The 16052-nt window shown below is 32.5% G+C and overlaps 1 protein-coding gene across 3 annotated transcripts in view; it reads left to right on the forward strand.

The window, feature by feature from the left end:
- Positions 1 to 16052, forward strand: part of SGCZ (sarcoglycan zeta) — a 264296-nt gene that overhangs the window by 205890 nt on the left and 42354 nt on the right. For 2 of the 3 annotated variants that reach the window (XM_006916431.1, XM_006916432.1), the window contains one exon: positions 13998 to 14120. The exons of the other annotated variant lie outside the window; for it this stretch is intronic. In XM_006916431.1, coding sequence (XP_006916493.1) covers positions 13998 to 14120 — 123 coding nt within the window. The remainder of the gene's footprint in view (positions 1 to 13997; positions 14121 to 16052) is intronic. 3 annotated transcript variants of the gene reach the window in all.

The following is a 16052-nucleotide window of genomic DNA, read 5'->3' on the forward strand; positions in this document are numbered from 1 at the left end:
CTTGTTTGTTTGCCACTTTCAGTTTTATATCGCACATATTAGTAAAATAATATGGTTATCGACTTTTTCCAGCTGATTTATTTCACTTAGCATGATATTCTCAAGATCTAGCCACATTGTCATAAATGGCATATTTCATCTTTTCTAATAGCTAAGTAGTATTCCACTGTATATGTGTATGAAAGACTATATGCCACCAAATTCAATAATCTAGAAGAAATAAACAAGTTCTTAGAAATATATAACTTTCCTAGACTTAATCACAAAGAACTGGAAAATCTAAATAGACTGATTAACAGTAAGGAAATTGAATCAATCATTGAAAACCTCCCAAAAAGCAGAAGTCCAAGACCAGATGGCTTCACTAATGAATTCTATCATACTTTCAAAGAAGATTTAATTCATATCGCTCTCAAATTCTTCCAAAAAATTGAAGAAGAGTGAATACTTCCCAACTCATTTTATGAGGCCAACATTACCCTGATACCGAAACCTGGCAAGGATAACACACAAAAAGGAAACTACAGACCAATATCTCTGTTGAATACAGATGCAGAAATCCAAAACAAAATGCTAGCACATCGAATACAACAATGGATCAATACAAGATAATACATCACATTCAAGTGAGGTTCATTCCAGGGGCACAAGGATGATTTAACACATAAATTTAACACACTGTGATATGCCACATAAACAAAATAAAGGATAAAAAATAATATGATCATATCAATGGGTACAGTAAAAGCATTTGACAAAATACAACATTCATTTATAATTAAAACATTCAATAAAGTGAGTATAGAAGAAAACTATCCAAACATAATAAAGGCCGCATATGACAAACCCTCAGCTAATATCATACTCAATGATGAAAAACTGAAAGCTTTTCTTCTAAGATCAGGAAAAAGACAAGAATGCCCACTCTCACTACTCTTATTCAACATAGTCCTGGAAGTCCTAGCCAGAGCAATCAGGCAAGAGAAAGAAATAAAAGGCATCTAATTTGGAAATCAAGGAGGAAAATTGTCACTTTTTGCAGATGACATGATTCTTTATATAGAAGAACCTTAAATACTCCATCAAAAAAGTATTACAAACAATAGGCAAATACAGTAAAGTTGTAGGATACAAAATCAATGTACAAAATCCATTGAGTTCCTATACACTAACGATAAAATATCAGAAAAGAAATGAAAAGAAAATTCTCTTGCAATTGCAACAAAAAAATAAAATAAAATACCTAGGAATAAACTTAACAAAGGATGTGAAGGACCTATACACTGAAAACTTCAAGACATTATTAAAATAAATTGAAGAAGATACAAAGAAATCGAAAATATTCTGTGTTCATGGATTAGAAGAATCAATATAATTAAAATGGCCATATTACTTAAAGCAATATATGGATTTAATTCAATCCCCATCAAAATCCCAATGGCATTTTTTAAAGAAATAAAACAAAAAACATCAACATCAAATTTGTATGAAACCACAAAAAAAAAAACAAATAGCCAAAGCAATCCTGGCGGGGTGAGAGTGCGGGTGAGACAAACAGAGGTATCACACTCCCTGCTTTCAAATTATACTACAAAGTGACAATATTTTGTCATATATTTGCCTGAAGTCTAAATCTTGTACATTCCCTTCATGTATTGATCTAATTTTGGCGTGGCTTGTTTTCAATCTTCCATTCACATGTCTGTTGCCTGCTTTTTTTCTAAATGCTCATAAACACATCAGTCCAAAATGGATTTAATATTTCATCTTCCTTTATCCCCTCCCCAAGGAATTAAAACCTGTTAATAACTCATAATTTCTAAAACCTATCTTCTCTTATGTCACAATATTTAGAAATACTCTATCATTTCAAATCTTTTTCTATTTTGTGTCATTCTACAAAGATTACTGAAAATAATTTACCGAGCAGTCATAATGCAAATTACTTGGGAGGGACATGGGGAGCAGGAAGTTCTAAAAACAATAAGCTTACTTTCTCCCACATCCTGTCTTTCTGAGTTCTTATGATTGGGTCTTCTTATTTCATCACCTGCAGGCTCATTCCTCACACAATTTTTACTTTTAACTAAATCTACTTTAACTGAATCAGTAAATTTATTAACAACTTAAGACACACTGGAAAATTGTGAGTAAATATATATCTGGATAATAAAGCCTTCAATATTATACGCTAAGACATCAATCATACATATTTTCACATTAAAAACTCTGAGGAATCATAAACTGTAATAATTACAATATTAAAATAAAAGATACTGGCAACACCACATGCTAGAATGGATGATAGAAACTGGAATTCTGATCCACTACTGCTGCAATGCAAAATGATACAGCCACTATGAAAAAGTTTGCCTGTTTCCTGTAAGGTTAACTAGATCACACAGAACTTGTTAAATTCCTTTAGGAAACCTTTGATAAAGTCTGTGGTACACGTTTAACTACATTTCTTTTGCGGGTGTTAGCATATGAATAATAAATGATCATTTGCTGCTAAGATCCTTATTAATTTTACAGAAATAACTAAGTTCTGATTGAAATTACTGATTAAAAGTGTGTTAGATTAGACTCATTTTATTTTTAGTCTTAAGATTGATAAAATTATTTGCAAATAATTTCCAGCTGGTACCACTATCACTAACCCTTTTTACCCATCTGTTTTTGTCATCTGTATTTTTTATCTAACTTATATGATGTGCTCCTTTAACATATCACATATATACAGATAACTCCCCAAACTCCCTCTCTAAATTTTCCTCTTTATTCTTCAAACTGTTTTTTGGTTATGTCTACCTGATGAGAGCGCTGACCTCAAACTCAACATAAATTTACTGTTTGGTACTTTAAGAAGCTAACAAATAATTTACATCTGCCTAAGTTTTTAATTTTAAAAGATAGTGGTAGCTAAGTTTTCTTTCAACACTAATAGTTAATATTTGTAGAGTTTATTTTTAATTTAATGAAACTAATCTGCTGCCCTTCAAAAAGCAGCTCCTATTTGTTTTCTCATCGATAATCAGCTGATCATTTAGAATAGCCCATACCTTCTTTGAATGCATCACTAAATAAGTTACCTCTGCTTTGGAACAATGTCCTTAAAGATCAGTGAAAACAGAAATTATCTCTGGTATGCATTTGTTGAAATCACATGGATAACAAAGAGAACAAGATGAATGCAAACAATGTAAAACTACTGAAAATTAAAGACGATTGAATAAAGTATTTATGGTTCTTAAGAGTAAGTAGTTTCAAAAGAGAATGTGTTTAGAATATAAAAGGAAAAGATGCTGCAAGGCTGATTTAGTGCCAAATAGAAGTCACGAGGTCACTGGATGAGCATAGAAAATGATGTGCCTTTTCAAAATACACCAAGAATCTTCTTATGAGTAGAATATTTAACAGATTGAGGCAAATGTTAGTAGGATCACAGTATAAGTAACAAGAAAAAATAGTTTTGAAAGAGAATCTAATAAGTGTTTCAGAGAAAGAATACCATGTGACGTTAGAAATAATTTAATGATTATGATTTAAATGGGTTTTCTGGCCTCCTTCCATTCTCTCTTGTATTATGCCTCTTTACCCCTGGTCATTTTATAATTTTAATGGTAACATAATAAAAGTTTTTCTATGTCTGAACATTAATGGATCTGAATTTAGATTTTTTTTTTTCTGTGCTGCAGACATATTCAAAGTAAAGACATATTAAAAATAAAGCAATGTTTTATAACATTATTGATCTTTTACACAATGGATAAATTTCAAGAAGCACAAAGATATACAACATATTAAATAGTAACTGTGAGTTTTGGCACAAAGCCATAAAAGACACAATTAGAAAGTTTAAATTCTTTTTCAGTCCACTGTCCCTGCATACCTCTGGCCTTCAGAGCTGAAAATATTTCTTCTGCATCTGTCACCAGGTTTATACACACTACATAGTCCCTAGTGCTCTTTTATCTGCTGACAAGAAGAATACTAAAACTTACTACAGTATGACCAAGTTCTCTTCTGTCCGTGGTATTTCCATGCCCTTGTAAATATATTCCTGGATGTAATAAAGTAACAATCTACTTTATTCGATTTAGTAATTGATCTATTTTGTTAGGAAAGGTAGTTTGCATATGAAAAAACTAGTCTTAAACTTGAAAAACTGGTTGGGTCCATATTGCATCCTTTTTAATATAAGTCCAAAAACTTTGGACTTTATTTATTATGAAGGGTCACTTTAAAAGTTTGAGCTCAGAGTGTTACAATGGTATTAAAGATATGCTTTGTGGTGTAAATTAGAAATAAAGTGGTGAATGGGTATCAGCAGAGTTTGTCTAGACAATGAAAGCACATTTATCGTGTTGTAGTTTGGGATTCTTGGAAACAGAGATGGCCATCTAGGTGAGAAAGTATATATAAGAAGGTGCTTTTGAAAGATAAGAGAATGAGGAAGGTAGGAAGACAGGACTGGGCAGGGGAAGAAGCTGATCCTTAATGTCCTTCAGTTGAGGCCTCAGCTTATGCTACGAGGAAGATATGAACCCCATATGCTGTTAGGGATTCAGAATCAGTTCAGAATGTCCTGAGAAGCAGAAAAGCATCAGAGTGAAGAACACGGACTTTGGAGCCATGCTTCATAAGTTTAAAATCTCATGCCACCGTTTACCAGCTGTGTGATTTAGACAGGTGAGTTAACCTCTCTGTGCTTGTTTTTCCTAACTATAAATTTGGCATAATGATAATACTTGACTTGTGGGGCCATTTTGATCATTAAGGGAGTTGATGTAAGTGATGGTCTTAGCACATATTAAGCACTACAGAAATGCTAGCTGCTGAAGTTATTAGTAATGGTAGTATTACTTTTTAATGAGAGAATAACTAGAAGATAAGCTTTACTCAGAATTACCATAATTTTTATCTGATGGTATGGATGATCACTCAAGGTAACATTTAATTCTAGCATCTTAAGGTTAAGTGTTATCACTTGATTTATCAGTGTGGGCAGGTGCTTCCATGTGTCATGCCATTCACAAGACTGCTGCTGGGCGATAAGCACAATTAAATTACCCATAACATCTGGCCTTTAACCAGTCACTGATAGGACATTAAGGTTTTATATGTGTTCCCTTTAGTTTTCTGATATTCCAAACAGCTCATTAATTTTGTAAGAATATAATAATCTTAGATGTAAATGTTTAAGATGAACATAAAAATGAATGGTGAATAATACTTTCTCTTAATTGTATTATTTTGCATTGCTATTTTATTAAAAATTTGCAATAAAAACAATCTGAACTCTATAACATACATCTTTATTTGTTAAAGTTACCATTTTCTCTCCAAATTAACTTACAAATATGAAGTGATTTAAAAGGAAATACTAATGGATATTTTGCAACTTTATTAAATATTTCCAAAATAATACAATTTAAATGAAAACCTGAGAGGATTTTTATTATGTGTACATCAAATATTAAAGGTACAATAACCAATACAGTTTGGGATTAGATAGATCAAAAACAATCAAACAAAATATAAAGCTGCAATTTCTTTTCTGTTTATTCATTATATCCATCTTTCATTTATGAATTTAAACATCTTTCTAATAAATGTGTAGATTTGTTAGTTAATCCAGCATTTGGGGCAAATCTGGGCCTGTTTTTATTGATTGATTTTTTTGCCCGGGTACAAACATATTTTCTTCCTTCTTTGCATATTTCATAATTTTTTTGAGGCTGGATTTAATTGTCTTTACATAAAAAATGATGTTGATGCTTTGGGATAGGCAATGAATTTATTGGCATAGCAGCTAGATTCTGTTTAGATTTCATTTCAGACTCGTTAGAGTGAATCTTGAGTAGCCTTACTGCAGAGTTAGGGTAATTTACTCTGGGATCTCAATGGAAGTACCTGCATTCTAACTAGTTGGAAGTTTAACATCTTTTAGAGTTCTACAATCTTTGTAGTCTTTGTTCAGCTCACACATTACTTAGTGATTCTTCGTTAATAATTATCATGTAGTATCACCCTGTGTTTGTACAGCACCATGTTTGTACACAGACTTAAGCGTATCCTTTTAAACTTGGCTCCCTTTCATCATTTACACTGCCCCTCAAATTCTATTCCTCTTAGCATTTCTGAAATCTAATCCCCCTTTCCTCCACTCATCACTGGGCTTTATTTACCTGTGTTTTGATTGGTAAATCAAATTTGAAATGAAGCAAAAGTTCATCTTATGTTTCTTTCTCTCAGATCACCACCCTGTTCTGCCTTTTGTCAGATATCTGAAAAACAATCACTCCATGTATTTTGTCCAATTTTATAATAGTTATGTGAGAGAATAATTCCAATACTCATATTTTTTATCATGGCCTTCGATGGCCATTGAGAGATGTGTTGTCAATAGGGTCATTAACCAATAATCTGTTTTGTGTTGTTTTTTTTTTTTTTTAACTTGGTGGCAGGATTGTACCTTTCTACCTACTTAGAAACAGACTTGATGATATAATTTCCATTGGCCAATAAAATTAAAAGTGATGTGTTAGTTCTAAATGAAAGTTAAGAGACAGTGATCAGTTTGCCATGTCTCTTTCCTTTGTTACAACCTTGAAAACATGTGTTGAGTCTCTGTTTTGGTTTTTGGGTGGCTAGTGTGATGAAAGCACCCTGCTGACTCATGCTAGAATAGAAATAAGTGTGAACAAGAAACAAACATTGCTGACTAAGCCTCAAATTTGAGGAATTGTTTTATTGCATCATAAACTAGATCATTCGTTCTGTTATAAGAGCTTTAACTCAAGCACACTATCTGGTCTTTTCCCAGAAACACAAGTCCATTTAATTCTTTGGGAATCAAAAATAGTGCTTTTTAAAGCAAACAACTCTGAAAATTCCATGTAATCATTTAAAAATATACATCAGCTATAACAAATCAATAAAAATGCATATTTTCCTAACTCTAACAATTTATTATGATCAGATTATAATAAAAACTGTAATTTATAGTAGAATATCTTGAATTGTTAATCTTGAAGTTTATTCTTGTTTAGTATATAACTTATTTATAAAACTAAAACTATGTTCCCATTAAATGAAATTCAGAGACAAGACAATAGGTTATTACTAAGAGGAAATATAATAAAACTATTTTTATGTAAGATCTACTGTCAATAAGCACATCTTAAAATTTCTTATTAAAGAGCATAAAAGATAGTGTAAATAAATATACTAGGAATTACACTGCAGACAGCTAGTGACTTTTTCGATGATATTTTTCAAGAATACAGTTCTCTAGAATGGTTCCCATGTAAGTTATTTTACATTAGAAAAGTAAGTACATATGCTGTTAAGATAACTTTCAGTATGATCTTTAGATGATAAATTAATTGTCAAAGTAGAATGTTTTTGAAAATAGAGAAAAAATTGTGATATTTTGCAGGGAATTTATACTTAATTGATACCCATGAGATTGCATTATTAATTGAATACATCAGCAAATTATACTACCACAAATGAAAAAGTTGTATTATATATTACTTAGAGAAAATTTGCATAAAATATATTAGAAAACTGTTTGTACCAACATATTTCTTTTGCTCGTGTTTGGTATGTAACATAGATACATCTCCTTAATATGTTAATTGTCATTTACAGGAAAATACATGTTAGAAAAAAATTATGGAAAATCATATAAAACCATAGAAGATCAGAGCAAGCTGATGCATAAGAAAGTAGAAGAAATTCTGAGGACTTACTAGTTTCTCTTTCTTATGAAACACATATTAGAAATATAAAAAGTAATAGACTGAAATGGGAGACATTTTAATTGAATATTATCAAGAAATGGTTTTTTAACTTCCATGTTCTATCACTACATGTTCCATAAATTATATAGTCCATTTTAGCTTTTATCAGTGTCTGTTGAGAAGAAGTCAGGGAATAAGAGATGATCAGAGGACACTAGGAATTTGATTCTATGTTTATATAATTATTCTATCAAATAGTATTTGTTCATTGAATGTGGCATGCCATTTTTTATTTCTGTTTCTATTTTATGAATTGAAAAAGCATGAATGCTTATGAGGTATAAACAATTTTTAGAGAATGACATCTCGCCCACCAACTTTGTGCCATCTACATTTTGAAATGCTGTAATTTTATTTTTGTATACTATGTAAAAAGTAGAATATTTTGCACATTGGGCTCCTTAAACAAAATAATAGGTCAAGAATGTCCATTTTCATTTCTCTTAGACAACACAGTCAATAGAAGTAGGATAAAGAGGCAGATTTTACCTGATTCAAAGTTCATAGGGGCCAGGCCCAGGAAAAACAACATAGTAGTGTGTGAAATGGCTGGCTAGATAATAATGTTCTCGTTGTTGTTATTATTATTACTATGAATTACCAAAAAGAAAAATATACAAGTGTAAAAAATTATATTTCTACTATTAAGGCCGGGTTTGACAAAATCTAAATAGAAATTTAGTTTGTTCAATACAAAAGGCTACATGAGAATTTACCTCAGTATATTATAGTGCCCATCTCCACAGCATTATTTTAGGAATCCTAGAGTCCTAGTGTGTGTGCATATGTAAATATTTTTTAATTAAATACTTAATTAGATACTGATGATTTTTTTGTAGAGAGATACAGTGATTTTCAAATGTGAAGATTTCTAGAACTCCTATTCAATAGAGAGAAATGAAAACATATGAACATAGAAAAAAGAGTAAAAACTGCAACTCAAAGAAACCCAAATCAAAATTTATAAACTATCCAGCATGGGTGTGGTGAGTAATTTATTGATTCATGTAATGGGAAAGTCTAGAGTCGGATTCATTTTCCTCTGACGGCATCCATTTGTTTAAGCAATTATTCAGGAATGTCTTTCTTTCCTTCTCTTTCTCTTTCTGTTCCTTTACCTCCTTTTCACTGAATGGCTGAATTCTCAGGCAGACTTTTTTCATATGGGAGCTAACCTTAAAAGTTTCAACTTTTTATCATGATCAGTGTCTGTGATCTGAAAAGATGAACGTGCCTCTTTTCAAAACTTAGAGCAAAAATCAAGAGAGTTTTTGAGTCACCTGCTTATGCATGAATTAATTGCTTTGGTCAGAGAGAATAACATCCCTAGGAGAAATGGACCACTTTTAAAGAGAGAGTCAGCCCCACGTGCCCCATGGACCGAGTCTATTGTCAGTAAAGGAGACGAAGGAGCACTGGTATAAAAGAGAGGTTCAGTAATCAGAGAATTGTAAATCGAAACCTTAGTGGCCCTTTACACACTCGAATTGGCAAAAATTACAAAGTCTGATAACACTGAGTGTTTGCAATGAGGCAGAGCTACGGGAACTCTCCTACTCACCAGGAGAAATGTGAATTGATAAAACCAGTTTGGAAAGCAGTTCCTTACTATCTAGTAAATTCGAAGTGCATTGTATTTACTATCCTATACCTAAATATAAGCTCTAGAAAATTTTGCCTGAGTAGAGAAGACTTGTAGGAGAACATTTACAGCATCATTGTTACTGATTCTAATATCCTAGAAACAACCTAGATTATCAGTGGAGAATGGATCACTAACTTCTGGTATATCAGTATATTATAGCTTTGAAGATAAATAAACCAGAGCTACATGTATGAAAATAAATGAATATCACAAATCTAATACTGTATGAAAAAATCCAGTCACTGAAAAATACAAGTAATTTAAAGGGCGCGGGCAGGTGCGGGGGCTGTAAGACGAATCTTTGGCAGGATCCTATGAGGACTGCAAACACCAAAGGCTCAACAGCTTTTGTTCTGAAACAGGCCTCCCACTTTCCCACTCAATACACTTCGCATGCTAGTTTCTGATGGCTCGCAGCTTATTTATATTTATGTTTTATGAAAACAATTCTTTTGTTTTGAATTTGTTTTGGGGTTTTTTTTGGCTCGTGATAATTCTAAATCAAGAATTTCAGAACACTGAATTTAGTTGACTATTGAATCTTCTTTTTGTTTTTCTCATGAGAATTTCTAATCTTTTAATACTTTTTTCAAGACCTAGAAAATATTGACAGACATATAAAATTCTAGAGAAAAAAATCCATTAGGATATGCTTGAGAAAAACACACTAGAGACAATCACAGATATTTATTTTGAGCTATGCCTTGTTTTCTTAAACCAATACTAAATAGTACCAAAAGGCCCCATGGTAGTATATCGTGTTAGCCCCCTTGGAGATTTTTATTGAAGAAAATTTTTCAATTCATATGTTTGACTGATTTAATGTAGAAAATGCAAAGATAGTAGATGAATTATTTGACCCTCTCTACTTGACAATAAAACATGCCTTTGGCTACTAAATATAAGAAATGTGAATGTTCCAAAACAGCAATGGAACAGTCTCTGAGGGGAACAAGAAATTTGTCTTGATGCTGTTTGGTTTGTTTGCTTTTGAAGAATATATATAGAATATTACATGAACTAGAGAAAATATTTGGATATATATTGAATACTTCAATTCTTTATGGAACCTGTTATTTTGCTTACATATTTTCTCTCTTTTCCTACCAATTCTCACTTCTCCTATCCCTAACTATTCTTTATTTGATTTTGAAGTTGCTGACATAAACTTCTTCAGAAATTGTCCTAAGGAAGCAGTTAGTCTTTATTCTCTAGTTAGCCTGTTGGTGTTTAGGATGAATAATAAAAAACAGAATTGCCTGGATAACCCTGTTTCCCAGGATCGATTTGCTAAGGAATCAGAACTCCTTACCCAGAGTCATTCAGGCATGTTGCTCTCTGAGAGTTCTGGAAACCTCATTGGTTGGAATACATTTGAACTGGACATCACTGCACCTGAACAACTGGATCCTGAGTTGAACTAGTGTGAAGAATATGTGATACTAGGAACATGCAAAACAGCATAAGACAATACAAAGCATGCTAAGATATAATAAATTTGGTTTCGTATAGTCTAATACCTTAGCATTAAACATAAGTATTCACAACAATGCAATATGTGCCAATCACATATATTTACTGTTTTCCATTTGCAGAAAAACAATGTACAGAAGCACAATACATTCAAAATTTTTTCTGATTTAAAGTGTTTATTTACTATCAATGCATTGCTAATTGCTTGCAATTTGCCTTCTGTGATTATACTGATATGTTGAATAGAGTGTAGTCTGCAGTAATTATATATATATGTCTGTGTATATACATATATAGATCGATCGATCTATCTATCTATCTATCTATCTATCTATCTACACACACACATACTTAATTGGATAATTCTGCCTGTATTTATTTATGACCTAGGTGCATCTCTTCTATTCTGAGTACATAAATATTTTCTTATTTGCTTTGCTTATATAAATTTAATGAATTAAGATTTCGACTCACTTTTTCATACCCTACTTATACTTCTAATAGTTTATGACATACAATATAACATTTTATGTTAATAAAATATCCAATATAACATTTTTATGTTAAAAAAGTATCTCTCGTATAACGACATTAAGTATTATGTTAAGAAAAGTTTTGCTAGTGTGTATACATATTGTTTGTGCATATATTGTGTATGTGTGTGTGTGTGTGTCTGTGTGTGTGTATAAAATATGAGAGTGAGAGAGAGGTACATTAACTTACTATACATAATGTGAGTTAATTTACCATGATATCATTAAAATCAGTGACATATTGTGTGGATAAACTCACCCAATAATTAAGTATATTTGAAGGAAGCAACATAGCATATGTGTTAAGGTTTTATGTGTATAATATCTATGATATCTTTTGGGCAGCTCAGATTTAGTGTATATCTGAGTCCCTTGAAGAAAGTTTGAAATAGGCCTCAAAACTCAGAGATAACATTTTTGAAGACATCGTCCTCAACCATAGTTTTTAAACATAACCCAGTTGGGCTACTATGTTCAAAGATTAAAAGCACGATATAGACACACTAGACAGACTATAATTAGAAGACCACATACTCAACTGAATATAGGATGCTGAAATAATGTTTGCAAGATCAAATGCAATGACTGTAATCAAAGTTAATAGGTCATCCAGGTTTTTTCCAATGTTGTCATTAAATTCCATAGGAAAGATCTTTGCTTTAATTTTTAAAAAATAAATAAATAACAGATTTTTTAAGTAGAATTTACACTGTTTTAAATTTGATAGCCCATAAAGTTAACACAAATGTTATCTTAACATTGTCTTCCTGAAGCTTTTCAAATTTTCTGTGTGGACCTGAAAACACGTATGTAGTTTTAGAGTATAAGAAAAATATACATCTTGTTTTCAGAGAAAGCATCCCACGTGTCAGGATTTGGAATTGCATTTTTCCTTTGGTTAAGTGCTCCCCAGAAGCTATGATGTGAGAAGGTATAAGTTACTAAAGCCAGTGGGTAGGGGTTGGGAGGAGGGCTAAGGTGGGGATTAGCACTAAAGAAAAGTAAAGAAAGCTAAAGTCTAGAATTCAACCTGTCTAACATTCTTCTACTAAGTGGCCACTAGAAACCAGACACAATTTTAAATTTGGAGGATATCTTGGAATACACAGAAGATCTCATGTTTTGAATTCCATAGGGTCGTATATTTAACAAGTCATAGCATTACATTTTCTTAGTTCAAGCTGCTATAACAAAATGCCATAGGCTTGATGGCTTAAACAACAGAAATGTATTTCTCGCAGTTCTGAAGGCTGTGAAGTCAAACATCATGGTTCCAACAGATGCAGTGTCTGGGGAGAGGCTCCTTCCTGGCTTACAGCTGACCAACTTTTTCTGTGTCCTCACTTGGGGTGTCGCAGAGAGAGAGAAAGCAGTTTATTTGTGTCCTTTTATAAGGGTACTAATTCCATTCACAAGGGCTTCACCTTCATGACTTAATTACCTCCCAAATGCCCCACCTCTTAATACCATCACATTGGGAGGTAGGATTTCAACATATGAATTTTGGGCAGACAAATATTGAGTCTGTAGCATATGAAAAAACAAATATAAGGAAGTATGCACAAAGTGTTGTATGTCTAGGTCCTTGTGCCTGCATTGTACCTTACAAGAGTTTCTGATGTAGGTAGCCGAGGAGGGATTTTCTATACATGAACAGGAGGGGAAGATCAGATCCATATATGAAAAGAAATAAACTGATGTTATGAAAATAATAATTCCTCACCCCCTAACTAGTTTGATTTTCTTACTGAACCCCTCCAAACTCTCAAATTAAGTGTTTTCTGTATATGAAAGCAGACTTTGTAATTTGTAAACAGATTAATATACAAAATTATTCAATAAGTTAGAAATAGAGTTCCAATTCTATGCTATAATTAGATTTATTTAATATTATATTTTAATAAATGAGGAAATTATTGATTGAGTTATACATTGGGGAGCACTAAAAACAAATACATGTATATGTTATATGTATATGTAGATATTTACAAAATTGTAAAATGGATTCATATTCAGTTATAGTAAAGAGTGAACAAATTTCAGTATTAGACTGTGTGAAATGTAGAGTAACTAACAGCTTACAACTAAATAACACTTGTCAAGTACCTTGTGATATATAGCAAGTGCGAGCACTATTTTCTGTTTGCAGAAAGAAAACGTGAGTCATTCCGTCTACAAGTATTTATTGATCAGGTGCCAAGTATAATGCCAAGTCTTCAAGTTGCAACTAAGAACAAAGCAAACACTGTCTCTCATGGTGTATATGCAGAGTTTTTGACTAGCTAAACCCACAAACCTTGTTAGGACTATGTCATGTCAGGCATTTAGATGTATGCCCAACCATTCTAGCCTAGCAATATTCTACGAAATAAGATGGCCTCTGAATGTATAACAATTAAAAATATTAATTCAGGTGTAAAACATACTGCAGAAATAAACTAAATAATATATGTATTTCTCTTATCTTTCTAAAAAATACATGTTAATGATTTCCTGCATTCTGGTTTCATTCTTAAACCTTTCCTCTGACTGTAGGAGCTGATGCTGTGGAAGCTCAGTGTAAAAGATTTGAAGTGAGAGCGAGTGAAGATGGCAGGGTGCTGTTTTCTGCAGAGGAAGATGAGATTACCATTGGGGCTGAAAAGCTGAAAGTTACAGGTACTGTAGATTGAGGTCTTGAAACATCGTTTAATTCTTGAAAGAATATGCAACTGAACAAGAAGCTGCTTTACAAAATATGTGATCCCCATATCTAAAGTTGAGTCTCACGTAATATCTTGATATCGCACCATTTGATATTCCAGTAGTTTTCACATAGAAGGGACTGGTTGTGGATACAGAAGAGAACGTAAATATTAGCCTTAATCATGTGAAAGTAGAGCTATGAGTCTCAGGAAAGGATGGCCGGAGGAGAGTGGGTAGGGATGGTGGAAGATAAGATAGAAGTCTAGCACTGAGAAAGCTAACTAAAACTGATAGACAAATAAACTTACCTGTAACTTAGAGGTATTATATAAAAATAAAAGATATGCAAAAGAAGAACTAAAATATAAATATCAACTTTAAAATGAAGTAGAGGGAAAGGTTATACCATAAGTAAACTAAATTTTTGTTCTTTAGGGATCTTAATTATCGAAAATATATAAATCAAGAAATAGTGCTAATCACATATTATTTAGAAGTTATTAAAGTCATTTTTCTAATATTAGGGCCATTAAAGTCAATCACCAACTGAAACTGAAAAGCAAAAACAAAAAAAAAATTTTTTAAACAATAAAGTTAAAAGCAAGACTGGAAGTGGGGAAGAATTTTATGAAGACTATTTTAAGCATAATCTCTTCTGAATTACTTGATCCATAACAATAATACATATTTGATAAAATATTTTTTAAATAACCAAAGAAACCTATGTTATTTTTAAAAAATGAAATATATTTTGACTTAGTGTTTCTCAAATCTAAGTTTGGGAATAGCTCATGGGATATCTGTCACATCTGTTTAGGTTCAACTAAGTCCTCTGGGCCATGTGAAAGCAGTTAGCATGGTAATTGACCTCTGCTCTCCCTGGTTTTTTGGATTGAATTCTGCTTCTACCATTCAATACTTTAAATAAACTCCCTGTACCTCCAACTTACTTCATCTAAATGATGGAAATGATAATAACTTCAGTGCCCAAATTAAATTAGTGTGTGCATGTGTGCGCACGCATGTTTGTGTTTTCTGCATGTAATGAAGACATTGTAAAGGTTAGCTCTTTATTCTTATTAATAAAGAAAATTAATTTATCCATGTCCCAGGCATGAGTGCCTGAGTGGATTTGAAGAAAGATGTAGTATTAAATAACAGTGAAATTCAACAAGGCTTTTTGAATGGGGATCCTCACTGGCATCATTGGCTGGGTCACAATCTACTACCATCATCCCTACTGATCTCCATAGCCTCCTATCTTTTGTGAGTGTTCTGCTGAGTAACTGGAACTTGTAACATCAGGGTGGTGTTTAGGGGGTGGCAGGGAGGCCGTGAGTGCCCATCTGCCTTATTTCCTTTTTTTCTTTCTTATAACTCCTTGGAAAGGTCAGGACAGGAGGCATACATGTGGGGCAAAAAATGACCAAATTCATTTTCCTAAATCCTTATATATGGGGAAGCATAAGGATTATGGTTGGCATGGAGCACAGACATATCAGAAGAACATTAAGTTTGGGACTCTTGGTGCTAACATTTGAATTGCAAGTTGGTTAGTGGGACAGTGGGGGACCGGATAGAAATGCACTCAGGAGGATTGGGCAGATGTGAATTCAATATTTAACAATCTTTGAACCTTGGTAGTCCCTACTCGTTATCAACTTTGATACCAACATAATCCTGAGACAGCATTTAGAACGTTACCCACTTACTCTAAAATTATTTCATCAGTATTCAGATATTCTCATTGTGTACTTTGCATTCATAAGTGAAGTTCTAGAGCTCTTGACAGCTTTTATGATTCATGAAATCTTAACTTTCTTTGATCTTTATATTATCTTGACTTGTCTCATAACAGTTGCAGTGAAGTGCTGTCTTCACAAAATTGGACACATTAACTAGTTT

The sequence above is a fragment of the Pteropus alecto genome, unplaced genomic scaffold, assembly GCF_000325575.1.
Source record: "Pteropus alecto unplaced genomic scaffold, ASM32557v1 scaffold24, whole genome shotgun sequence".
In the NCBI taxonomy this organism is placed as follows: domain Eukaryota; kingdom Metazoa; phylum Chordata; class Mammalia; order Chiroptera; family Pteropodidae; genus Pteropus; species Pteropus alecto.